Here is a 27310-nt window from a genome sequence, read left to right as displayed (position 1 = left end):
TGTTTTATGGGAAGAGCAAAAGTGCAGAATACTTTTCTTTGTGCTGATTTTTACTTGAAATGTTGTAGCTATATTTCACTGAATATCTCATAAACACATTAAATCATTTCTTAGATAAATATATTTTACCACATTAGTTTAGGCAATGTCCTCCGTAGCGGACATTTGTAGTTACACATTTTTTTTCCTGGTAGTCAGGAGGATATGTGCTGTTTTCCACTCTTGGAAACAGCTGCTTGATAAAAACTAATAAATGAGTGAAATAAAATATGATGTGAATGTGGACGAAAACAGCATGGACAGAGAGAAAAATCTATGAAATTCCCCAAAAGGTTTCCAGTGCTTATAATATACTGGAATCCAGCTGAAGTCAGAGTCAGGTGTGAAAGGAATTTAACCAGCAAGCACTGCAGAGGCATCACTGGTGATTGATTGCTTCAGCTGCATGTCCGCTGTCAGTTGTGATTAACTGATAACTATATTACTTACGGAGCTGAAGAGGATGTTGGGATAATATTAGATTTCACCTCTTTTGGTTTTTTTTTTTAATGAAGATGAGTCAGCTGCAATTTCACAACAGTGCAGTGATGGTGCGATTAGCACGGTCACCTCACAGCAAGAAGGAACCTGGCTCGGCCTTCGGTGGGGGCCTCGCTCTGCATAGTTTGTCTGTTCATCCTTTGCAATCGCAGATTGTCCAAAAACCATACGGTTAGGTTCATTTGTGATCATTTTAACTGTGTTGACTGAGATGGACAGGCAGCCCGTCCAGGGTGAACCCTGCCTCCAGCACGCATGCAACCCCGAAATTGGATCAAGCTGTACAGAGCAGTAGATGGATGGTTAAGCTGAGTGACAGCTGCAGTCTGACAACTCCATTAAAGCAGACCGTCCTTGTCCGGGGATATAAGCACAGGAGGGGAATTGATTTATTGAGCCAAGTCTGTCCAACTCTGCCACAGCAACATGATGATGTGCCCCCTTTTCAGCTTGTTAGGACTGGACTTTTTCCAGTTGATCTTTGATATCAAACAACTGACGGAAAAGTCCAGTGGTTAAGTGAGCAGTTTTACAGCTCTGTGCATATTTAGCATGTCAATGCTGTGCTTCGGGTTTCTTCTTCTACTGTGTAGCTGCCTAGCTGTTGCTGTGAAGGTGTAGAACATCAAGGCCAGTTCGAGTCTGACTATATAGCCATTAGGGTGAGAAATGGAAGAATAAAAAAACAAACTTTACAAAAATATTCTTTTTAAAATAATATAAATATGTAATTTTCTTTTTGCTTCACAATTCTAAAATCAATTTTTTTTGTTAAAAAAATCAATTTTTTTCAAATAAATACATATAATCCATTATAAATTTTTTTTTGGTCATTTTTATTGTTTTCATTGATCTCTTTACTTGTCTTCTTGGGCAGAATGATGGTCTGACTGTGTTGTTTTTTCCTAATTGAAATTAATAAAAATGATGAGCAAAAAAAGTTTTGACATTTTGTTTGTTTGTTTTTAGTCTACAAAAATCCTGAGAATAGCAAATTAAATGGAATTGGCACAAAAATAAAAAAATAAAAAAAACGGAATCAAATCGAATCGGGACAAAAGCATATCGTCACCGCCATAGTATCCATATAGGAATCATTTAACACCACCTTGGTTTTCTGAGTAATAAAAATGATCGTGGGCTGAACTAATCTCAAATTAACATCCACAACTGACTTTACATGTGTGTTAAAAGTCTGTTTTTAGTGTTTAGTAATAACTTTTCTCCGTCATTGTTGCACAATCAGCATGTCTCAAATGTTTGACCACAATCTATCACTTTAATGCAAAATGTAAATATCTTCACACCCCGGCAGCAGCTCTCTGCGAGGCTCTGTGAAGTGTCATATCTTGCCCTTGGTGTCCATCCCTGCTCACAGCTGCACACAATCCAAATCAAATTTTACCGCAGCGTCTGTTCTGTCGTAAATGTCTGACAGGAATGGGAGCAGAATCTAACTTTGTTAGTCCAGACCTGTCATGTGACCTGGGAGGACAGAATGATAAACTCTCCTGATGCTTACCACCAGCCCTGCGTTCTTGACGGCCAACGGCAACCCCAGCAGCCCAGTACCAATGTTCCCTTTCAACAGATGGATCAGAGTCTGGCAAAAACTGGACAATAAAAGAAGAAAAACACAAAAAGACTGAACAACAGAAGCTGATCAACAAAACGTTTTGATATTTCAGTCGAACACGAGCGGCACGAGCCCACACGAGTGTTACAAAGACAATACTCTTTTTGTTTCCCGCTGCAGGATACGAAACAAACTATTTAATTTAGTTTCATGAAATAACATCATAATTTATAATATTGCAGTTCTAATTAACACCAAACGTTTACGTTTGAAATGTTCAAGTGGGATTTTTTGAACCAGACATCATCTTCTTAATAATGAGATGTGTAACATCATTTCCTTTAACTGGTTAAGCTCTTATAGTTAGTGGTGGTCCAGCCATCTGCTAGTTATTGCTCCTTTTCCTCTATGTATAAATATATGACAGGACGAAATAGTGCCTCAAAATGGTATTTAAAATAGTTTCTTGGTGCCTGTGGTTACGCCTCGCATAACGTCAGTCTTTCCTTTGAGTGGGATGTCTTTTGATTTATGTTCTTCATAACAAAAAACTAGATTGAAAATAAGAGACAACGTAGCTAATGTCCAAGGCAATAAAATGATTAAAGATCTCCAGTAAGCCCAAAGAAAGATTATTTTAGACCACTTAAAGAAAAACAGAAATTCTGGCTGCTCAGAGGCCAAATATATAGAAATTTCTTCTTTTTAGATCCCACTACACCAATATTTGGTAAGATGAAGCAGCCCAAACAAAATATGCTGCTTTTACACAAGTAGAAGCTTTGGTTGTGTGATAAGTAACTCTGATATCTATTTTTGTTTTTACAAAAGACTGTTAGCCGACTGCTAGATCAGCATCAAATGTTTGCTATTTTATCTTTCAAACCCCTCTCTGCAGGGAGAAAGCAGTAAAACATCATGGTCACTGTGCCTGAAGAACCAGATCCTGTGTTGGCTCTCATCTGTCTGATCCCAGAGAACATAATAAAACCAGAACTTAACAGATGTGAAGTGGATTCAGCTCAACATTTTATTCTTCGCAACTGATTCTATCAAAACAGGAATCCTTCATTATATCTTTATTTGGACTTAATCTTTTTCCCGGGACATACCTTTACTTTATGCCTAATATTTGGTATTTTTAAGGAAATCGATATATGTATATAATATTATATATATATATATATATATATATATATATATATATATATATATATATATATATATATATATATATATATATATATATATATATAAAAAATATGTAGCCATTCATTGCACAAGACAGGCTTATCTAAAGGTGAAGTGACAGTTAAGTAATCAACAGGTAATTAACAGGTAATTAACAGGTAATTATTACATGTAAATGGCTTTTGGTGGAAGCATCTGCCAAATGACCGTAGAATAGAATAGAATAGAATAGAATAGAATAGAATAGAATACATTAAAAGCACTTTTGAGTGCTTTTCATTAGATTTTATGTGACTCACGAGGTTCCCGTCCTTCCTCCAATCCTCTCGTAGTTTCGCTGGGGTCGGGAGGGTCCAGGAGGAGACGGACACAGAGCGTCCATTTCAGATGGATTTTGGTCAGAGAACAAAGAACCTGAAAGGCGGAGGATTTTAATTAAAATAAAGACCCGTTCTGAATGATGACATGCCTGTTTCACATTTAAAACCAACACATCACAGCTGAACTGAAGCAGAGTTAAGCCTTAACCTCGTAAAACATCATAATGCAGACTGTTTACAGTACTCTGATTTACCCTCGCTTCGGTTCTTTTATCTTATATAATCCTGCAGCATAGCAACGTGTGTTTACATCTAAAATGAGTCCAATAAGCAGGAACACAGTCGCCATTGTGGTTAACTTGGCAAACGTCGAAGCAAGCAGAGGCCTGTTTACATTTTCAGCTGATAAGGAGCAACATTACAGATGAACATCCATCCGCCTGTAAAACAACTGCAAAGAAAAAGCTGCTCATCAGCTGGATTGATGCTGACTTTAATGTTGCTGCACATATGAATAAATATGAATAAGCTCCAATTTTTGTCCCCTTTTTTCATGTTTTCTTTTTATTCAAAAGTACAAAAATTCTGTAAATAACAATGATTAACATAATTACATTAACACATTTATCTTTAAATATTCAAATGGACTAAAAAAAAATACATGTACTGAGGCAGCTACATGCTGACCGTGATGTCCTGAACTGTGAAGGTTTATCGACTGATAAACAACCACAGACACTGATAATGCTGTCATAGCGCAGAGCTTTCCTGGCTCATTTGTTTGATATCTACGATGCATCCATTAGAAAAAAAATGTCTTGTGACTTTTAAAGTCATCACAGGCAAATTTAACAGATATTCGTCTTCTCTGTAAAGCGGCCAAAAGCAGTAAACAGTCTACTGTTTGTAATGTTGAGTATGTATATAAATGTACATATGTAAAGTATGTGCACAGAGGACAAGAAACCCTCATGCTAATGTGTTTAATCACCTCTGACAAATCACCGGATAATTCATCTAACATTTCCATAACAAATATGTCGGAAGAGCGTGAAAGCATAATCAAACTGGGGCTGTTTTTAAAACTAATAGAATGTGCTACAAAGCTGTGACCTCATGACCATTACATAACAAATACATTAAAGTGTAAAGGTTGTTTGGTGTATTTATACTTCACTGTGCCTGTGAGGACGGTTCCTGTGTGAAATGCACCGTTTAAAAATAAAAAAATAATAAGTGTAGCTCTGCAACTTCAGAAGTGAAACCTGTTAAATCAGATCATTTCATTGGAAAAGAAAGATGGTTTTGTTTATTGCTGTGACCTGCTGCCAAAGAAGACGGCCGCCGGGGCGCCGAGGCGATTTGAAAATGAAATGAAAGCTGCTTTGATGATTCAGTGTCTACCTGTCAAGTAGGATTACATGTAATCCTTCTGTTACTATGTACCAAGATCATTTTGACCTGGATCTAATAGCAACTCAGTCTTTCTTGTTTTGTATTTGTTTTTTTGCTCCTGATCTTCATACCATCAGCTCTGACGTCCACATCGCTGGATGTCATCATGGTGGGTCGGGTGGTTTTCTCGGGCGGCGGGGTGACGTCTCTCCCAGCCTTACAGATCCTGATGCAGGGAAGTCAAGGAGTCCGGCATTGACAGCTTCCAACTGGGAAAAGACAAGGGCAGTTCCATGTGAAATGTGGCATCAGGAGGCAAATGAGACCATGCAGAGATTTTGATGATGTGAAAAGTATTCAATTAAAAATCCTGATTGGAAAACATAGAAATAATACCGCTTTAACATATCATAACCAACAACAACAAAAATTATATAAATGCTCCTTCTACTTCTGTAATATCGGCTGAGAGAACAGACTGTATAGAAAGAGATGGACGTAGCCTCCATGACGTCATTCATAGGTTTTCTGAAGAGCTGAATTGAAGCTCGGTGGGCGGTTCCTACCATCGCCATCTTGGCAAAGGCATGCGTGTCGTCTCACCCGGAAAATACAAATACGAGCAAAAAGGGGGCTGTGAGCGTCATGGTGAATGATTGACATTGAGTGAACTTCGAGCTTTCTGTAGCTAAAAGCTAACCGAACTAACTCAGAGCTAACAGGAGCTAACCAGCTAACGGAGGTAAGTGGGCCAAAGCTAAGTCACGTTGTTAACTGGCTAAAAACCGCGGTTGTTCTACATTCTTTTCATATGAAACTGGAGATCGCATACCTGTCAATCAAAAGGACCCGCCCCTAAATATGCCGAAGTTCGACATTAAATTACTTTTAAACGGGCGAGTTAGAAAAAAATTCACTCCCCCCACAGTTGTCATGAAGGTAAACCTGACCTATAAACCGAAAATGGATTTTTGAACCAGGCTGTAAACATGTTTATTTCTGGCCTTTTTAACGTGGGGATTTGCTCTGTTTTACAGCCCCTAATGGATGAAGGAGGAATTGCAGTTTTTTTTGCACTTCCGCATAGAAATTATTGAAATTAAGCAGAAATTATTAAATTTCCCTGTGGGGATAAATAAAAGTATTTTTCATTTCATTTCATAGGCTTCACTTTTAACCCCGGAGGCTCCGTCCATCTTTCATATACGGTCTATGGCTGAGAGGCTACAGTGCAGAGCTCAGTGAAATGATTAACTCATCTGCAGTGTCACGTTCCTCGTGATGTAAACTGAACTTGAGTATTAACATCATGTGCTTCAGTCTTGACTTTTTAACGAACAGTTCACAACTCTGTGATAAGCAGCTGAGGTACCGAACCATCTCAAAATCATTCACATCTCCTTGTCAGCTTGTTCCAGAACAATGAGACCAGCCTCAAACCACTCATCAGCGACTTTGTAAACAAGTGAACTCGCTACGAGTTCATACGTCTTTATGAAGACATGTTAACTGATAATAAACTTTTTCTGGTGGTTCACATCTTAAAAAAGAAAAACAAACTGTAAGATCAGGAACATCATGTTTTACACCCTTCGGCCTTCGAGCTTCAGCAGGATCAGGTCAGGATGTTTGTCATCACATCGATGTGATACGGCGTGTTTACATGTTGCAGATGATAATCAAAGAGTCGACACAACAACTCTTACTTTCACCCTCACACCACAATGAGTAACTTCTGAAGACCACAGAGTCTTTTTCTCACCATTTCCCATCAACTGACAAATAACATACGGAGACAACACACAGAAAAACCACAGCAGATCTACGACGGTAAACATTATTTACTGCAGTGTTTTTTCAACCACTGTGCCGTGGCACACTAGTGTGCCTTGAGAGATTATCAGGTGTGCCCTGAGAAATTACCCAATTTCACCTAATTGGTCTAAAAAGCAGCTCTGTGTTAATTCAAACAGGTCCCAGTGAAAGATAATAAATTTCCTTCTTCTTGTGTTTATCTGGTTTCTATTCAAGAGGGTGTGACAAAATGAACTTTATATAAATAATATAGACTTAAAAAAACAAAAACATTTTGGTTTGCGGTGTGCCTTGTGATTTTTTTTGGTGAAAAAAGTGTGCCTTGGCTCAAAAAAGGTTGAAAAACACTGCTTTACTGCATCAAAATAAAAAGCTCACTCAGTTTAAAATCTAAACTTTCCACATGTTAATCCTAATAGTGCTTTTTCAAAGTTTATGAAAACTAACTTCTATGTTTTCCTGGAGCTGCAAACACGCATGAAGCTGGAAAAACTTCACAAATGACTTAAAACCAGAGGAAATCCTTCTCTAAACAAGCAATGATCATCATCATCATCATAAGCTCCTTCTGATCTATTCTGAAGACAAAAAAACTGTGATTAAACTAAAATGCAACACTGAAAAACTCTTCGCTCGAGATCCTTTAGTGTGCTGTCTGCACTTTCTTTTCCTGCAGCCGATGTCAGATGGCCTTTCAGGAAGGCTCCCCAGGCCACTAAGCCACCGTGTTACGTAAGAGCAGCCTGATGGCTGCTAGTTCAAACAGAACATCTTTCTAATCTGCTGTGTTCTCACACAACAATTAGTTTGAGGTTTTATTTCCTTCCACCTGCTCATTTACTGTTATGGGGATGTGACAATGAAGAAGTTGGAGCAAAAAACACATTTTAAGGAACTAAACCTAAGTGTGTTTCCTTGTTACGGGACAAACGTCAGTTAATGAGATCAGGAATGACGACAACGTAGACTTCTAACTAATAAAACTAGATTTTAAAGATGCCTGTCTCTATTGTGCCAAAACATCTCCTTTTACATATAAAACAAAAGGAGGTCATCTGAAGGAAAAGTACTCTGCTTCTCGTGTGTCCTGAAGGAGTGAAACCTGATTTCTCCTGACAGTTTCTCTTGATCTGTTGTTTGGACGCACTTCAGCGAGCGAGCAGCAACAAAGTGTGGCTCGCACAAAAACGACAGCATTACTGTGAGTCAGGCAAAGTGTCAAAATTATGAGCCACTCAGCTATTTTCTGGACATGTTAAGACACAGCAGGGCTGAACTTCACTGATGTGCACCACCTGCTTTCAGTACATCTAAAATTGATGCTAAATACCTGCCCTGATGTAAAAGATCTATTTCAAGCATATAGACAAAAAAGTGAAAAAGCCCACAAACAACATTTTTGGCTGACAATATCTAAGAGTTATACTTCTTTTCTTATGATATACTAATTTGCCATGAACTTGTGAGAGAAAATGATGACAATTGAGAGTCTGAAACCTGCAAATGACCTACAGTTTACCTGACAAGTTAATGCAGCTGCTGTTTACAAGACATCTGACTTATTTATATACTTATCTTAGCTTATTTGCTTGTCAAATGACAAAACTGAAACATGCATACTACTCTGAGCTTTCTGTTTTACGCTCAGCAACAGGGGTTTCATTTAAGCATGAGTATAAACACTGACCTTTACATTCAAACATGTGAAAGTCAATATTAAACAGTGGATACAGGCTCTGATGTTTACAGGTGATAAGCAAACAGAAACGGACTGTTAAACCAGGGTGCCGGCAGAGTAAATTCACGTACGTTTTAGTTTCGTTATTTTATTGTTTTTTTTTTTTGGTTTTTTTTTGTTCTTTAAATATATGTTCCAGTGATACTTATTGTCCATCAGACACACACACACACACACACACACACACACACACACACACACACACACACACACACACACACACACTGCAGACCGATCAGATCAACGCGGTAATCGCATTAATAATAACTACAGGTAATCTTTGGCTAGGAGACGTGCGGGTGTCTCGGTCGTCTCAAATGACATGAGACAGACAGCTTTCACTTATGTTATATAGCAAACAAAAACACAACATTTTCTGGCACTGCTTAGCTAAAATACAAGCTGATAAACCAGCTATGAAGTCTCCGATGAACCCACAAAGAGAAGAGCAATTCAAAGTCCCGAGCTGAAAATCGTGTGCTTTGGATGTAATATCGGAATAAAAAATGCTAAGAATACGATAAGGAAATATCTTAAATATTTTTCATGGGCAAGAATAAGCTGTTAAAGCCATTGAAGCTCAGGTTATGTGCTGTAAAACTGGGTTAGCCAATGTTAGCATCAGCAGGTTCCGATGCCATCTTTGTGTTCGTAAACACCAAACGAGCTCGACCCATCACAAAAACACAAGCATACCTCGATATACGGTGTGGTCTCTTGTCTTGTGCAGTCCTCTCCTCTTATCGGAGGCTGGCTTTCTGTCTAACCTCGCCGCAGACCTTTTATTTTCGTATCTCTGTCATATCAAGTTGAATACTGCGCGGCGACGCAGCACAGATTGAGAGCAAAACAGCGCAGCTCTGCTGCTCTCAGGCAGCCAGCGGTGGGGTCACATGATCCTGCCGGCGACGTGGTCGCGCGGCTCGCACCATTCGACGTCCTGTTGTCATGGAGACAGATTAAACACGACTATGTTAAACACGGTTATATTTAGACTAAAATTAAAATTATATTAGCTAAAATGTTGTTGTTGTTTTTTTTGGCCCAGCTGCAGTATAAATATATATAAAATGAAGTATATATGCCGAAGTATACTGAAAAGTAATTAACCACGCTGGAAAGAGGGACATGGTCTTTATTTTTAAGTTTTAAGTTGTCAGTAAAAGCCCCAAATCGATGCTGTTATTTGATTCCATGTTATTATGGCATGGATATTGTATGGAAAATACAAATAAATAAATGAATAAAAATAAAAAACCGGTTTGCTCACCGGGATGGTCAGATGCAAAGAGACTATATATTTAAGGCAGTTTACAAATGTTTTCTATGAGTAATTCTAAACAAAGAAACCAAACTCAACCCCATTTGAAGGCAAAAAAAAAAAAAAAAAAGGAAAAAGCACATTTTGTGCTCTTGTTTCCATCTCGAGTTTTCTAATTATTTCCTATACATGATTTGTATTTTAAACCTTTTCCAGTTTGAAAGTTTTGCAATGATTTCAATTTTATTTACAAAATGTTATTTATAAATTACAAAGAAAAGGATGAAAGTATAACATCCGGTTACAAGCTTAAGTTGTTGTAAAGTTAGCCTACATGTAACGCAAACGGAAGTCAGTGCAGTTTATAATTTTTTTTTCTATTGTACTATATGTCACCTGTTTTATTCTTTTTATGTACTTTATACATTCCCAAAATGTGAATATGTTAAACCTTAAGAGTAACTCACTACATAAAATGGGTTTACATGCACAAATAGAGGTTCAGCTACTGAATACCGGAAGTCCTGTTTTGTTAGTGAGGGACTCTTAGCTGCAGTCGGCTAACCAGGAGCTGTTTTACTGAACTTGCAATATTTGCAAGTCATCTAAATTCCTTTAAAGTCATCTGATCACCAGGTTGCGACACGTCGCTGCAAACATGACCGTGAGTTGTCACAATTTTGTTCATTTGGGATCACGTTTAGCTTTAGCACGTAGCTTCTTAACATAGCATTTGTTTTCAACGTAGCCCGGAAGCTAGCTTTTTAAGTCGGCTGACTTGGTTTCTTGTAAAGTCAGTGAAAATTCCCACTGATGCCCCAAGACAAGAATAAAACTTGGATTTACAGATTCGCTCATGTTGTGTAAATGTAGCTAGCTCAGTTCTGTTGGTGAATAGTGGTGCAAATGTGTTCATGATGCTTTAGGTCCAACGACCTAACGACGACTGATATCACTGTAAACCCCACATTCGTGCTCTGGAAGTATTTATATGTTAAATGTCAGTAATAACAAGTCATATTTTGATTCATAGCCAAACAAAATGTTGTGTTTCTAACAGAAGCACGAGTTTGAGGTGGCCATGACGTGTGAAGGATGCTCAGGAGCTGTTACCAGAGTCCTCAACAAGCTGGGAGGTGAGCTGACACATCTCCATTGTGTCCTTTTCTCTAGCAGGATAACAGCAGCAATTTCTGTCCTCATGTTTCAAGTCTGGGTTTAATGTATTTAGATTGCACTTCATGCAAATCTCCCATCGCTGCAGTTCAGGCATTGCACAGTTGTTTGGATGCTACTGTTCATACTTTACATATCTGCATGTCTACAGAAGAAATTACTTTTACTTTTATTATATATTTTAACAACAACAACAAAAAAGGTTTGTTTGTATATATGTTCATTTCTCTGCATGGCTTACCTTATTTGTAAAATAGCTATAAAATAGCTGTATTTCCAATTTTATATTACTATTCATGTTTTTATTATTTTTATTATTCAGCACCTTATCACTGAAACAAGTTCCTAGTCTTGGAATTGTTCAAAGACAATGGCAATAAAATGTCTGATTCTTATTCTAGTGAAGTTTGATTTTTATTTATTTATTTTTTTCCCAATGTAGGGGTTTCAGTACGCTCATGACTTGCTTTCCAGTCTTTCTAGCCATTCCCTTGTGCTCTTGGGAGTGGGTTTCATGTTATTGTCCCAATGAAAAACTTAAACCCACTCTCTCAAACCTACTTTGACATTGAGAAGAACATTTAACTTGAAAATGTTTTAGTAATTTACTGATTCATCAAATCTCACACACATTTTCATCCACAATGCCTTGCTTTAAATTGACACCCATTTTCCTTATGGGATATCTTTAACCACCTATAAAGAAACAGATGGCTTGGTCCATGGAACAAATATCCCAGAAAGAATGTGATTTAGCTGTTGAGGGTTTTGCAAACTTTGCTCCTGCCTTACTGTACTTTTCTCTCATCAGGGGTTTCCCTTTAACCCTTGCTGGTTCAGTGTGCTGTGAGTGGCACAAGAGTAACTACAGACTGTTCTAGTTCACCTGAAAGCTGATAAGATGTCTTGCATGGAGATTTTTACCCACTCCACAACCCACTCAAACCTTCCTCATTTAGTTTCCTGCTATGGCCACGTCCTGAACGTAAACTAATGACCTTGAACCTTCAAAATGACATGACAAATAGTTAAAACAAGCATTTAGAAGAGCTTAAGTAATTATTTTGTAGCATTTTAAATGATTGAACCATTTTACTTTTGTCAAGTTGGGTCAGAGTTTCAGACATAATCTGCTTTAGATTTACACTAGTCCGCATATGTGAATCTGGAGTGAGGTTTATACGTGGATGTTCCTTATTTTTGCTGAACAAATAAATAAATTAGATCAATAAAAGGCTTCAGTACCTTATTCAGTTTTGCCATTACCACATCAAGAGCTAAAACTGGCAGTGAACCATTAACCATTTCCTCACGCTTCAAATTCTGAAATAATCTGTCATTTTAAACAAGTTTTAGGCTGCGATTCTTTGATTCGTTCGACCATGTTGGGTCATGTTTGAGCACAAGTAAGCCTTAATGTTTGTCTTATTTGCGGAAGAGGCTTAGGTTGTGGGTTGGGAGTATACTTTATGTCCATTTCAAAGAGTTGTAGAAACTCTTCATTAAATATTCTGAGAACAGAAACTTTGAGCTTTTCTCAGCCGGAAGTTGTCAGACAGTTATCATTATTCACTCCTGGAGGATTTACTTTTCAATTTTATTTTTTTTCATTTATTTTTAATTTAATTTTTTTTTTTATTATTATTATTTTATTTGTCTAAAACATATATACAGTACAAGAACAAAAATTCACATTTAACACAAGATTTATTTCAGTAGTGGACATAACGTATCCAGTTAAAGCAGAAGAAGACTTAAAATGACTTTAAAGCGGTTTGCATCGCAGTCAGTCGGTTACTTTTCAGCTCCGAGTGGCGAGTCAGTCAGCAGGTCACCTGATGTTGTGGTGCCATTTTTTTTTTTGCTTTGCTTTTGCTTTAAATTCAGTTTAGTCATTAAAATGTTTAGTAGCCGAGTTTCATTTCTGTTTTTCTGTTTCGATCCAGTCCCACGCCGGGAACCGCAACATGACAAGATGTTTATACTGAGGAAATGAAATGTGTTTTTCTTTTCCTTCCTTTTTTTTTGTGTCTTTTCATCTTTTCTTTTCCCAGATCCTCAGTTAGATCTCATTCCTATAAAGGGAGAAAACATGTGATCTAAACAGATCCAGAAACAATGAGATGATTGTGTTTCTAACTCTTTAAGTGTAGTCATGCGAGATGCTTGAGCGTGTGTTGACGGTGCGACTGATTCCAGGACTTAAACAATGACCCTCTTTGTTACATTTTTTTCTCCGCTTTCAGATGTAAAGTTTGAGATCGACCTGCCGAAGAAACTGGTTTGGATCGAGTCTGACAAAGACGTGGATGTCCTCATGGAGACGCTAAAAAAGTGTGGAAAAGAGGTCAAATACAACGGAACCAAGTGAAGGAATCTGCTTCTTGCAGGTGACATGCTTCTGTTACAAGTGTTAAAAGTCCTTTTTCTTGCTAGTTCAACTCAGTTTCCTTTTTATGAACCTGTAGTTTTTAACTTAAATAGACTTTTAGAAACTTTAACAGTAAAATTGGGGGCAATGAGCTTGATACAATCATCAAATCAGGAAAAAAATTAAAGCTTTATTTCATTACGATTATTATAAACAAAAGATAATCTTATTTATTTCGATTTTTTTTTTCAAAGAATATCCCTTTTTTTGTATTTAAAACTTGCAACACAATCCAAAAAACATTGAGATAGGTGAAATCTGGGAAAACTGACTGGGAGAAAAGGTGGTGTTATTGTAAAGAAGTGACAATAAACAGGTGATTATAATCATAATTTGATACAAAAGAAGTATCCATGAAAGTCTTTGAAGAGCAAAGAGGGGCAGAAGACAGTTATTTATATGTAAATATGAGAAAAATAGTTTACACCTAATGATCCTCAAAAAAAGGATAAGAAGGAATGCATCTCTCTCTCTGCAGTACAGATTGGTGTTTAACTATTTCATTAACATGTAGGAAATTAGGTGTGTAAAGGAAATGTAAACAAGCCTGAAGTGGACACCATGACTTCCTATCACTCATGAGACAAGAACTGCAATTTATCCACAGCTGAAAAACTCCCATAAGGAGGGGATCACTGTGGGAAAGCTCCGCGGATCAGATGTTTCTTCACAAATGCTGCTTCACAGTTTACTGTGCAAAAATGTTTACTGCATAAAACCACTTTTATGTTGTATTGAAGATATTAAAACCTGGATGACTTTGAATTTTCTTCATTTTAATGATTTAAAAAAAAAAAAAAATACGGAGGTATTATTAATAGGCCCAAAAGACGCTACTTCAGCCTTCCTAGACCTGGGATACTTGGGTCAGTACCTCAGGCCCACAGTGACGAACCTGGGTGTGAAACTGGACAGTGCTCTGAAGTTTGATTCCCAGATTAGTACTGTTGTTAAATTTAATTTCTTTCAGCTTAGACAGCTGTCTAAAGCCAAGCCCTTTGTTTCTCGACATGATTTCGAGATTTTAATTTATGCTTTTATTACCAATTGCCTAGATTACTGCAACGCCCTTCATGTCAGGCTCAGTCAGTCAACTCTTCCCCGACTCCAACTCGTTAAGATGCTGCCGCTCGGTTTTTAACTGGTACTAAGAAACAGGAACACATTGCTCTGGTTTTATAGTCTCTGCATTGGTTTCCTGCGTCGTTCCATATCGATTTTAAAATTCTTTTATTTGTTTTTATATGTAAACATGGCCCTGCCCCACAGTATCTGTCCGACCTGCTTCAGACTTACACCCCCCGGGGGGGGGGGCGCTCCTTTTCAGTAGTTGGTCCAAAACTCTGGAATTCACCGCCGCTGCACCAGAGACAGGCGGCGTCTCTTTCTGCTTTTAAATCTGCTCTTAAGAGTGGCTTTTCTCACTGGCTTTTAACACTGCTGGAGTTGCTGACTCCTTTTTAATGTTTCTTGTTTGGCTTTTTATATATTGTGTGTTACAGTGACTAATATTTTTATTGTTTTTATTTTATTTTACTCTTATTATATTCTGTTGAGCTTGGGATTGTGTACAGCGCTTTGGTCAACTGTGTTGTTTTAAAGCGCTCTATAAATAAAGTTGGAATTGGAAAAAAAAAACCCAGAAAGCTGCATCTTCACCTTGTTTAGAGGTGGCATCAAAGTTTTTCTGTGCTTTGGGGCATCGGGGAAGGACCATCACGCTGTGGATATGCAGACTGTGGTCAGACCAGTCGCTATTCCAGATACTTACAGGAGGAAATGGAAAAAAAAAAAAGCCAGACTTGTAAGTAAGAAGCTCCAAAACCCGGTTGTATGAGCGCAACTGTAGCACCAGACTGTCTCACACCTTCAAAAAAATGTGACATATGAACTACAAAAACTCTCTTAAAACTGAACTTCTTGCTATTTATGATGCCAGAAAGTTGTTGAAGTGATGTGGGAAGGACTGGCATTTAATCAGGGTTCCTCCGGTCCTCAACCCTGCAGGTTTTCCTTGTATCTCTGCTCAGACACACCTGACTCAAATGAATGAGTCATAGTGCAGAAGTCCGTTGGCTGTTAGATCTGTTTAACTGGAGTCAGGTGAGTTGTAGCAGGAAGACATCTAAAACCTGCATGACAGCGGCCCTCCAGGACCGGCTTTGGACGCACCTGCATTAGCATACTGATGTTTCCTTTTTCTTTTGTCTCTCCATCTGGTCCCCACCTTGTTTTTTTGTTGTTTGGGGGGGATTTAAAAACCCTGATTATTAAATATGTTGCAGATCTGCTCACAAAATGAAAACACTTTCATCTTCATAACCATTTATATGATTTTCTTTTCTTTTAGGAAACTCTTCCTGCTGATGAAGTGAAAATCTAATTTCAAGTTAATCCAGATCTCCACACGAGTCCCCATCAGTGCCAGTCCCCCCCAGCTCATCTGTCCACACTGGCCTTTCCATACTGGATCATTTGGAGAAAAGACATGCTTCAGGTTTTAATTTGATTTCTTTAAGTAACAGATGTGGATAAAACAGGTTTTGTTACCTTTTTATTTGTTCTTGAAAATGATCTGAAGGTGAATCAGAAAGCACAGAATGAGCAGCTGGAAGAATGGTGGGGAGAAAGCTAAAATATGGTCTGTTAAACTTGCATTACATCATGTTCAGTACATTCCCTGGATTCTTTAACATATGTGGAAATTGCTGGATGTGTTTGCCTGAACCTTGACTTGGTGTTTTTAAACATGTGCTTGTGTCGATCTGCTCCAAGGGCGCCATCTGCTGGACTTTCCTTTCTACAACTTCCAGGTTACACTACAAAAAAGCTACTGTCACTGTTATGGTGTTGATTCAGAGTTTCCAGCAGATAACCATGTTTTTCGTTGCATTATATTCTGTCATGGTTGTTTCAGGGCAAGAAAACGACCACCTTTTCCTGGGCTTGTCAGATGAATCGCCTGTATTGATATGTTTACACGCACGGGGAAATAAAATCAATTCTGCTTCACATTAAGCCTTTTATTGCTGCTTTATTTGACTTTATCCAGTGAAAATGCTTGACGAACAGTATATTGCTGTGAACGGCAGCATGTGCTGTATGAAAACTGGAACATTCACATCATTTTACAGTATATTATCATTTATGAGTAATTACAAACACAGGGGTTTGTAATTACAACTAGTCATTAGATTTCCTCAGCAGACGTAGCCCCTTAATCGACTTTGATTAGCTTATTGATCAGATTGTGGTTAAAACAAATCCGCATCAAGGAAGGATTTTCCAAACAGACCTGCGTTGTTAACATGGATTGCATCCGTTCAGTAAGCCAGCATGTGTCTGGTGTCAGTGAGGGAGTTTCACACATTTCAGGATAGTTTCTTGAAATTATGAATGGAAACTGGATAAATGGAGGGGGAAAAATTATGTTAGGCCTTCAAAAAACAAACTAAAAAGCAGATAAACATGTTGAAATGAGTTAAAACCATTATGAGACGTAATCTGTGGCTGTAAATGTTTTAATGGACCGTTTTGCTCCACAGTTACTGATGGGAGATTTCTGAGGTGTGGGGGATTTATTTTGTGCTTTACAAGTTGCCTCTGGGCTTAATAAAGTATCTTTTATTCACTTTAATTCATTTTTAAATAATTTATTTACATTTATTTTAAAGGATTTTTTTTCTATTTATTATTCTGTGTTCTCTTTAATGTTTTCTTGTATTTGTTATTGGTGAGCTAAGATGCCAATCGTGGCCGGGACAATCTTGAAAAAAAGATTTCATTTAGATTTTTTTTAAATTTCCTTGTTAAATAAAGATAAAAATCAAAGTAAATTAGATCAAATAAAACATATGAATTAATAATGATGCCCATAGCCCATTAATTCTGATATTTATTTTACAATTCTTGAAAAATAAATAAAATACAGTTTTAAGAAAAAATAGGGAATAATAACAAAAGGAAAATACTGGAAAAATCCAGTTAAATATTAAATAAACAATAAATAGATGAAGAAATGATAAATAAATTAAGGAGATAAATGAGACAAAATAAAAGTGAATAAATTCAGTTATGAAAAAAGCGAAATACAAACAGTTTTGTCACAAATGTGCAACAGCAGGCGTGAAAGGGTTAAGAAAAAAGTTAAACTAATAAAGACCTGAACCAGGACCTGAGAGATGCATCTGGACCTTCAGCTGATTGACACACTGTTGACAAAAGCCTCGTCAGAAGTGGTTTCCATGGATGTCCAGAAAACATTTGTAACGATGGGAAGCAGAGAGAAACGGTTACGGTCTCTCACATAACACAAGAACTGGGCTGAAAATCTGTGTTAGCAGGTCCGATGGGGGATGAATCCTCTCCAGAGTCCGATGAGATGAAAGCCATGCAACCAGAGTGTCCACATGCTCAGAGAAATTACACAAATGCTTTTGTTACAGTCAGTTAAAACAGACAAAAATGCAGAAAACCACAGGCCAAGGATCTGTACCAAAAATCCTTCAAACTACTCCGCTGATGGTGTAGAAGCGTTACCATAGCGATGCTCTCTTATTCCACTAAAGGCTTTTTTATAGCCAGCTCTGAGAACACAGAAAAGAAACATATTTATGGTCCTCACAGCTCAGACAGAGAAAACAAAGGAAACAAATGTCCTTCAGTTAACATTGTCCATGTCTCATGTTGCCTAGAAACCGTTGTGATGCAAAGCACTGCGTGGTAACCACATGTCTATGTGTACAAGTTCTGTTAACTAAACTCTAGGCATCATTGTGTGGTGATAAACTACATGTGAATAACGCCGTGACCTTCCCCCTGCAAGGTGAAAATGGTGTCAATCCATAATGTGTGACCCTTCAACCACCAGGAGGCGCTGTTTGATCAAGATCTTTCCCTTTCAGGAGAAAAATGCTGATTTTTTTTCTCTTGGAGAAACACAGTAGTTTGGAAGAACAAAAGCATAAAACGAATCAGAAAGAGGCGACACTCGGTTGCATGTGGACCATTTGGAAACAAAGGAAAGCTTCTTATGTTTAATGGCTGAAATTTCCAGCCTGGAATCATCCTGCCAGGTTTTCTCAGGTGAAGGATTTACTGCAATTCCTCCTTTTAAAGCTCAGATTTGGCCGAAGTCCATCACACCAGGCCCGTCCTGAAAAGCAGGTGTTTTGAGTTCTGGGCCAGGTTAGAATAAGCAACACATGGCGAAGGGATTTCCTAAGTGTTTGACCGTTTGTATGAACGTATTAAGTCAAAGTATCACAGATTCAAACATATTCCAGCCTCCTTATTGCAGACAGATTCATCCCTCCTCACCGGTGAAGCTTATGGTGGTGCAGCAGATACTGGTCCAGCTAAAGTCCTGCAACAGTTCAGCTTCCGATCACCAAGAGGCAATCTGAGCCCTGCGGCAGAGTTACTGCGGTGGTTGAAGAGGAGAAAATCACACAGTTTGCAAACATGAACCCTCACAGCAGTGGTACTTCGTCTTTAGAGCAAGATAAGAAATAAGATTGTCACTTTTACCTGACTTTAATGCCATAGTTCTTTTAGCATCTTTTTCCATCAAGACTTAATATTGCAGCAGATTGCGTCTGCTGTGATTCTACGAGCGAAAAGTTTGCATCTGGAAAAAGTTACTTCAAACTTAAAGATGTGAAAAGTACATTCTCCAAGATAAAAATGAAAAGAATTACATCAATTTGGGATTATTTGTCTGCATAACCGCCTCAACTATTGCTGCCAAACCTCCTCCTTCTTAGACGTGCCTCAGATTTCTGGCAAATTACATTTGAATTGAAATTAAATGAAAAATACGTTAATAAATCAGATCCATTATGGGACAGTTCATAGAAAATACACTCAACTGTCTCTTTAGTGGAAGCATGTTGAAGCCTGGATATTTTTATCATTCTATGTTTTACTACTTGTGCTAAAGTAGAACACATCCTGAAGGTAAACAGCCTTCTTGCGCTACTTCTTAGGTTAAATGTAGGACCAAATGAGACCAAATGCTACACGATGATGTCATAAATATGTTAGGCATAACCTCACTATGTTTAGTGAGTTTTTGTAGCAGAACTGGTCTGAAATGTCACACGTTGAGATGGGTAAAAACTATTTTCTGCCCTTTTAAAACTGACATGTTTAGCACTGGACACACTTAAAAATTTATATTATATTTATTATCCATAACATCACAAGATCTGAGTCTCAAAAGTCACATGATTGAAGGAAGCATGTACAATCATAAGCATCATTAGACAGCAGCAACCGCAAAGCTGCTCATTAGAAATGATAAGAACGTTTAGGTTTAGCTAATAGAAGTATATTTTATAAAAACATAGAAGTATGACTAATATGAACTGTTTCCAATAACTGCATTTATGATGTCCTTAAACAACTTATTTTGAATGACAGATGCAAACCTGCGAGTTAAGAAGCAGGGTGTAGATGACAAAACCTTATGCAGAAAAGCAAGAAAAAAGACCTTGCTGGCCTGAATCAGAAACCACTGAGGTGAACGCAACCACTCATTGTCTGGAGCACAAACCTCACAGATAACAAGGTTGTAACAGGATTCCTCATATTACCCTCCCACACACACACCAACGTTGTCTCTCTTCCGTGGCTCTCATCGTTTTTAAATTCACTTTTGGTCCAGCAGTTATAGTCATCTGGATCTCAAGCCTGACAGTCAAGGAAATCCTAGCTTTGAATGTTTATATGTTAAAAGTGTGAATAGAGTTGCTGTGAACATATTTATATGACTAAATGCAACGTCAGTCTACTCTTTGGTATGTTTTAAGCTAATGATGGACTCACACACACACAAGCAATGAAATTGACCCACATCCAGAGACTATTCTAGAGTCATGGGAATCTGGGGCCCGAGGCAAAAAAATTCATAGAGGGCCTACCAAACCAGCATCCATCAACAGAATATACAGAGGGCAGATGATCAAGTGAAATTGTATAATCTAATAATATCATGTTAATAATATCATCATTAAAGGCTTTACTGTTAAAACACTAAATTCCTCAAATGCAGCTTTAGAATATTCTTTGATATTCATTTGTCTTTGACTCACATTGTTTACAACCTTCATTTCAGGGACAATATGACCTAACACGTTTCCACAGAACTATAAGATTAAACTATGTGGTCAAATATCCTACCCTTACCAACAAATATCAACTGATATTTTTGTAGCATGTTTTGCCTAACAAATAAAAATATCTGGAAAACTAAACATGACATTTCTTTTTTTTTTTGTCATTTTGAATTATAGGAGATGTAGCTGAAGTTTAAATATATGACATGTGCATGTTGCGTAAGAGTTACGTCACTGAAAAAGTAAAACCAATACAGGTTATTTCCAATGTAATATTTTAATCTTGATATCGGCTGATAATATTGGTATCTTCTCTAATATACAACTAGCACACAACACACAGTAACTTAAATGCAGTTTCTCCACATTAGGTAGTGGTAGCCTAGTGGTTACAGACGTGGTTTTGGGTCTGGAAGACAAAGTTTTAAGTTCCTGGCGTACCTAAAAATTTCAAACATCTTGTCCCACTGAACAAGGTCCTTAACTCCCCCCAAAACTCCCTAGGAGCTGAAACACTGCAGTCCACTAATAAATCCACTAAAAAATAATAAATTTATAGATGGATAAAATGCAGATCCTCATTTGCCAATAGGAATTAACAAAGTAAATATTATTAATTGGTAGTAGTTAGCCAGAGCCAACATGTTATTTAATGCCAGTGTAAGCAGTTATGTTACTCTGTTCATGAGGTAATGTGTAAATGGGAGTACTCCCTGCTTCAACTAACAGCGTCAGCCAGCGTGATGAGTTATCAAATCTTGGTATGTTCCCACATACATTTGATCTTATAGTATTTGTTTACAGCTTTAAATGAAGCATTTTCAGCTCTTCAGTTAACCCACCTCTCATCTTCAGCAGTCTGGCCTTACCTGTGCAAAAGATGGTAAATCTGGATGTTAACATGCACACACACAAAAACAGTCTTTCTTAACTGACCAGTAAAAAAGAAGTAAAAAAAAAAAAAAACAAGCCTGTATGCATGTTTGTGTCCCATGAGCTCAGGCGAAGTGGGATGGGATGCAGCCCTTGCTGTTACATCCTGTCCAGTATGCCAAAACAAACATACCCATCATCAGGAAGCTGCAGTCAGACAAGCAAATGTGCAGTTTGACTGACTAGAGCAAATATTCGGTTGACCCTGCGGCTTCACATCTGCCTGTGAGTTTCTGTTGAATATTTCTTCACTGTTTGGTGGAAACTTATCTTCCTGCTCTTGGGGGAGAATATATGGATTTTTACTCTGAATTTACTGTAGAAAATGGGAAATAAATTACTTCTGCTCAGAGAACCTCATCTGTCATGTTTGGGCTGGATGTAAAATCTAGAGGAAGCTTGGCATGGCGCCACTGCCACTCCGGCAGGCAACTGAACCCCTTACCCTACTTCGAGGAGACCCCAGGGCAAACCCATAGACATCATATATACATAGAGGCCGCATAGTACCACACTGCCTATATGAGCTGACGTCTCATCGCGCCGCCATCTTGGGTGGGTCTCCATGTGCCTCCAATGCATTTATTTTTAAGGTGTAGGCCCCATCACTACAATAACTTCACAAATTTTTCTCACAGTTTGGTTTGTTACAAAGGGCCAAGATGTTGTTATGATACAAGTCACCGTCAAACATTAAAAACGACGTGCTTTTATGCAAAAATATTTTTTATAATGCTATTTAACAAAGACATATGATAGCTACAATATAAATCAATGTATAAATTAATTTGATACTAACATGTTTGATTGTTTATTGATGCATTTTGATTTATCTATCTATTTTTATCTGGTCAAATAACAAATTATTCAACCTTGTGAAATGTAATTCCACACAATCTGCTTTCAATATTTGACTGGTTTTTGCCACCATATGCTGAACAAAATATGGTAACAACTGCTGGCTTTCTCTTGACTACGATTGACTCTTTCTTTCTTACATTTATTAATTTATCAATATGAAGATACAGTTGTACAAAGTCTAAAAATTAAACACAAAATTGTACAATTCAAAAGTTTCCTAGAAAAACACTCGAAGAACATAAACCTCCGCCAAGGCCTTCAAAAGTTCCTGGATCCAAACTGTGATTTGGATTACCACCAAAATTAAATCAGTTCTTCATTAAATCAGTTCTTCATTTTCACATTTACAACAAGTCATGAAAATTTTATGAAAATCCATCCATAACTTTTAAGTTATTCTGAACACAAACAGACAAACAGATAAAGCCGGTAAAAACATAACCTACTTGGCAGAGGTAATTAGGCTACCACGTAAAACTCTCATTGTGAAGCATCAATACCATATTTTTTCATAAACTTCTTACTAGTAAAATTTATCATTTGCATTTAGTAAAGTATTCACTATGTTAACATTATTTATAAACCAATTACGTAGAAAAGTGTTTTGTGGGTATTATATACGCATTGTTCCACAGAAAACAGTTATGTGGGTAAACTATGTTGACTCTGCAGCAAGACTCAAAAGCGGAGACCCATTCAATAGTGAAGCTCGCCTTGAGTTGATCTTTGGGCGTGGGAGGGCAGGGCTGCTGTCCAGCGTGCTGTACGACTCTCACACCAAACATTGCTGAGAGACTCGGTTCCACGGGAGGGACCAGATGGAACCCATTCTTGGAAAACCCCTCCACCTTGGTGATTGGGGTGTAGGTAGAGACTGGTGCCCTCAGTTTCCCACGCTCAGCGGCTGATCCAGACTGATAGGTCTTGATAGCTAGGAAACGGGGCCAGACAGGGTCACGGCAGCCAGCCTGCTCAGAAGAAAACCTGCCCACCATGTCATTTGTGTGAGTGGGGGGAGCCTGCGCTGGCAGGACCATCAGGTTCTTGAAGGCAGCCGCCTTCTCAATGATGGCTGTAAGTTCTCGCACTACCTGTCCAAAGGTGGGAAGGTTGGTCGATGGAGTGAGCGGAACATTGGGCAGGGTGTGCCCACGTTGGACAGCGGCCCTGCCCTCCCACACCCAAAGATCAACTGACAGCCGGCCTTTCGGACCGCTCCCATCAGTGTGCCTACCAGGTGTCAGCCATGGTGAGTAATATTGCTCTGCTGGCCAACAGCATCACCAAGATGGTGGAGGAACTCGACTATCTTGCCAACTGCGCAGAAGGCATTGCCAATGCAGTCAGCGCCATCCTGAACCTGTGCGCAGCCACAGCTGTTGCCACTGCTCACATAGCTGCATGGCAGCATATGATTCACAGGAACATTTGGTTGCACCTGTCATCCCCCGTTCTTGAGGAGGTGAGGAAGGAGATACTAGAAGGCGCTTCTCATTCCAGGGGACACAATACCAGTAACCGTGTGCCATTCGGTTATTCCCTTACCCCATGCACGTTCTCCAAATGTGTGGAGACAGCGTAGAGACAGCGTGGAGACAGCATGGAGACCATGTGGAGACAGCGTGGAGACAACGTTGAAGACAGCGTTGAAGACAGCATTGAAGACAGCATTACGACCGCTGCACTCAACAGGGATGAGAGTCCCCTTTTATCTGAACAATCTGCTCCTCTGGCCTGGTCCAGGGACAAGGTGATGGTGCAGACACAGAAACTGGTGACATCTGTCAGAATTTGGCTTCTCCATAAACTGGGAGAAAAGCTCTCCACTTCCGTCTCAGTCTATAATCTACCTGGGAATGGAGCTAAACTTAGTCACCATGAGAGCGCGACTGTCTCAGAAGAGCCTCACAGCTGACAGCCCTGCAACACCGTATCACTCCTCACAGCATAGTAACAGTCCTGTTTGTTGTACAGTTGCTAGGCATTATGTCAGCGGGTCACATGGTCATGCCTCTAGGTCTACTTCAGAGACATGGAAAGATGGTTAGCACGTTTGCAGATGGATCCAGTGCATCAGAAGAGACACATGCTTGTGATTACCTCCTCTTTGACAGGCGACCTGGCCAAATACCCCCGACTGCCGCCTGGAGAATGGGGCATGGCTGGATATTGGGCGAGGTTTGACGTCCAATATGCGGGCTTGGATGTCAAATGGGCGTGGTTAGGGTTAGGGTTCATCCAATCAAAATGTTGAGGGGGCAGGGTTGGACGTCCAACATCCAGCTTGCCTCTCCAGGCTTTAGCCAAGACCCTCTCGACCTGGCTCACTGGCGATATCCCCTTACTTTATCCAAAGGGGTACCTCTGAGCAAAGTTAAGTCCCATGTCTCAGTCCTCTGTGTCCCTCTAAGGCTGGGGTGGGACATGTCAGTCTGAAGTGGTGGGAAGACAGTGGTCAGCTCACATTTCTTTCCACATAAATGTGCTGGAACTTCTCACAGTGTGGAAGGCTGTCCAGCATTTTGCCCCACTGTTCAACATGTGCTGATCCACACAGACAACAAAGTGATGGCGGCCTACATCAACCGTCAGGGAGGATTGTGCAGCTAGGCAGCTGCTGCTTTGGGCACTCACGAACCTGCTTTCCATCAGAGTGGTATACAGCCCCGGTGTCCTGAACAGTGTAGCGGACATGATGTTAAGGGGAAGTCCCGGACACAACGATTAGAGCCTCCACCCTGATCTAGTCTCACAGATCTGGAGCAGGTTTGGCAGAGCAAGCATGGACCTCTTTGCTTCACACAAGTGTGACCTGTGGTTCACTCTGAGCAGCCTGGACGAGCTTCCACTGGGGGTGGATGCGTTCGCACACCAACCGTGGCCCCAGCTATGTTGTCTGGGGCTTTATGCCCCTGGTAGGTTCACCCATGGCAAACAAGTGTCTAGGGGAGGGAACAGACTAAGTACAGCTCAAAGACCTCTATGATGACTACAACCATGGACATAAATGTTCCCTTGGATGCGACGTGGGTCACCGGGGCCCTACTCTGGAGCCAGGCCTGGGGGTGGGGCATGAGAGCAAGCATCTGGTGATCGGGCTCAGCTCGAATAGGGTTACACAGGCGCCACCTCCCGTGGGCTCAGCATCTGCGAGAGGAGCTATCGGGGTCAGGTGCAATGTGAGCTGGGCAGCAGCAAGAGGTGGGGGCCCTGGCAGTCTGATCCCCGGCTTTAGAAACTGGCTCTTGAATGTCACCTCTCTGGTGGGGAAGGAGCCTGAGCTTGTGCACGACGTTGAGCGGTTCCAGCTAGATATAGTTGGACTCAACTCGACGCATGGCTTGGGCTATGGAACCAGTACCCTCGAGTGGGCTGGACCTTCTTCCACTCTGGAGTTGCTCATGGTGGGAGATGCCGAGCAGCTGTGGACATCCTCATCCACAATGGCATGCACATTGGGGTTTACCCCGGTGGATGAAAGGATAGTTTCCCTCCGCCTTCGGGTAGGGGGACGGTTTCTGACTGTTGTCTGTGCTTATGCACCAAACAGCAGTTCAGAGTAGCCACCCTTTCTGAAGTCCTTGGAGGGAGGGCTGGGTGGGTGCTCCCAAATGGTGTTTTGTTATTGGACTTCTGTGCTCGTCATGGATTGTCCATAATGAACACCATGTTTGAACATAAAAGTGTCCATATGTACACCTGGCATCAGGACTCCCTGGGACGCAGTTCAATGATTGATTTTGGCCTGTGGGACTCGGGAGGCAGCAGATAGGTACTGTCAAGCTGAGTGGCATGCGGCTTCGGCTGTTGCCAAGGCAAAAACTTGGGCGTGGAAGGAGTTGGGCGAGGCCATGGAGAAAGACTTCTGGATGGCTTTGAGGCACCATCCGGCGGCTCTGGAGGGGGAAGCAGTGCTCTGTCTATACTGTGTATAGTGGAGATGGGGAGCTGCTGACCTCAACTCGGGATGTTGTGGGTCGGTGTAAGGAATACTTCAAAGACATCCTCAATCCTACCAACATGTCTTCCGATGAGGAAGCAGAGCTGGGGGACTCAGGGGTGGACTCTCGGATCTCTGGGGCTGAAGGCCCTGGGGCTGGATGAGATCTGCCCAGAGTTCCTTAAGGCTCTGGATGCTGTGGGGCTGTCCTGGCTGACACTCTGCAGCATTGCATGGACATCGAGGACATTGCCTCTGGACTGGCAGACTGGGGTGGTGGTCCCCCTTTTTAAGAAGGGGGACCGGAGAGTGTGTTCCAATTACAGGGGAATCACACTCCTCAGCCTCCCTGGTAAGGTCTATTCAGGGGTCCTGGAGAGGAGGGTTCGTCGGATAGCTGAACCCTGGATTGAGGAGGAGCAGTGTGGTTTTCGTCCTGGTCGCGGAACAGTTGACCAGCTCTATACCCTCTTTGGGGTCCTGGAGGGGGCATGGGAGTTTGCCCAACCAGTCTACATGTAGCCGGGTAGCCGGCCTCTCCCTTAGAGACAGAGTGAGCAGCTTGGTCGTCTGGGAGGGGCTCAGAGTAGAGCCACTGCTCCTCCGCATCGAGAGGAACCAGTTGAGGTGGCTTGGGCATCTGGTCAGGATGCCTCCTGGATGCCTCCTGGACGCCTCCCTGGTGAGGTGTTCCAGGCACGTCCCTCTGGGAGGAGACCCCGGAGAAGACCCCGGACACGCTGGAGGGATTATATCTCTCGGCTGGCCTGGGAACGCCTTAGGATCCCCCCGCAGAGTTGGCAAATGTGGCTGGGGAGGGGGGAGTCTGGGCTTCCCTGCTTAGGGCAAGGACCAGGGGGCGGGAACACATTACACCTGTCTTAAAGTCGCTGCATTGGCTTCCGGTGCATTTCAGGATTGATTTTAAGGTTCTTATAGTGGTTTATAAATGTCTTAATGGTCTTGGGCCTTCTTATTTATCTGATCTGTTTTTAAGGTATGAACCCTCGCAGAC

General features: G+C 40.2%; 2 protein-coding genes across 2 annotated transcripts in view; one reads left to right on the top strand and one right to left on the bottom strand.

The window, feature by feature from the left end:
- Positions 1–9390, bottom strand: part of slc36a1 (solute carrier family 36 member 1) — a 69267-nt gene extending 59877 nt beyond the window's left edge. Inside the window, exons 1-4 of the mRNA XM_079249752.1 lie at positions 9272–9390; positions 5154–5291; positions 3607–3721; positions 2063–2153 (exon numbers count right to left, since the gene is read on the bottom strand). Of these exons, the coding sequence (XP_079105878.1) occupies positions 2063–2153; positions 3607–3721; positions 5154–5190 (243 nt within the window). The 5' untranslated portion in view covers positions 5191–5291; positions 9272–9390. The remainder of the gene's footprint in view (positions 1–2062; positions 2154–3606; positions 3722–5153; positions 5292–9271) is intronic.
- A 981-nt stretch (positions 9391–10371) lies between these two features.
- atox1 (antioxidant 1 copper chaperone) lies at positions 10372–16426 on the top strand. Its single transcript, XM_079249604.1, has 4 exons — positions 10372–10500; positions 10897–10972; positions 13259–13402; positions 15794–16426. The coding sequence occupies exons 1-3, from the start codon at positions 10495–10497 to the stop codon at positions 13381–13383; spliced, it is 207 nt and encodes a 68-aa protein (XP_079105730.1). The 5' UTR covers positions 10372–10494; the 3' UTR covers positions 13384–13402; positions 15794–16426.
- The last annotated feature ends 10884 nt before the right edge of the window (positions 16427–27310 follow it).

This window comes from Telmatherina bonti (assembly GCF_933228915.1).
Source record: "Telmatherina bonti genome assembly, chromosome: 12".
Taxonomy (NCBI): domain Eukaryota; kingdom Metazoa; phylum Chordata; class Actinopteri; order Atheriniformes; family Telmatherinidae; genus Telmatherina; species Telmatherina bonti.
The sequence above is the reverse complement of the archived record's forward strand: the minus strand, read 5'-3'. Positions and strand labels throughout refer to the sequence as shown.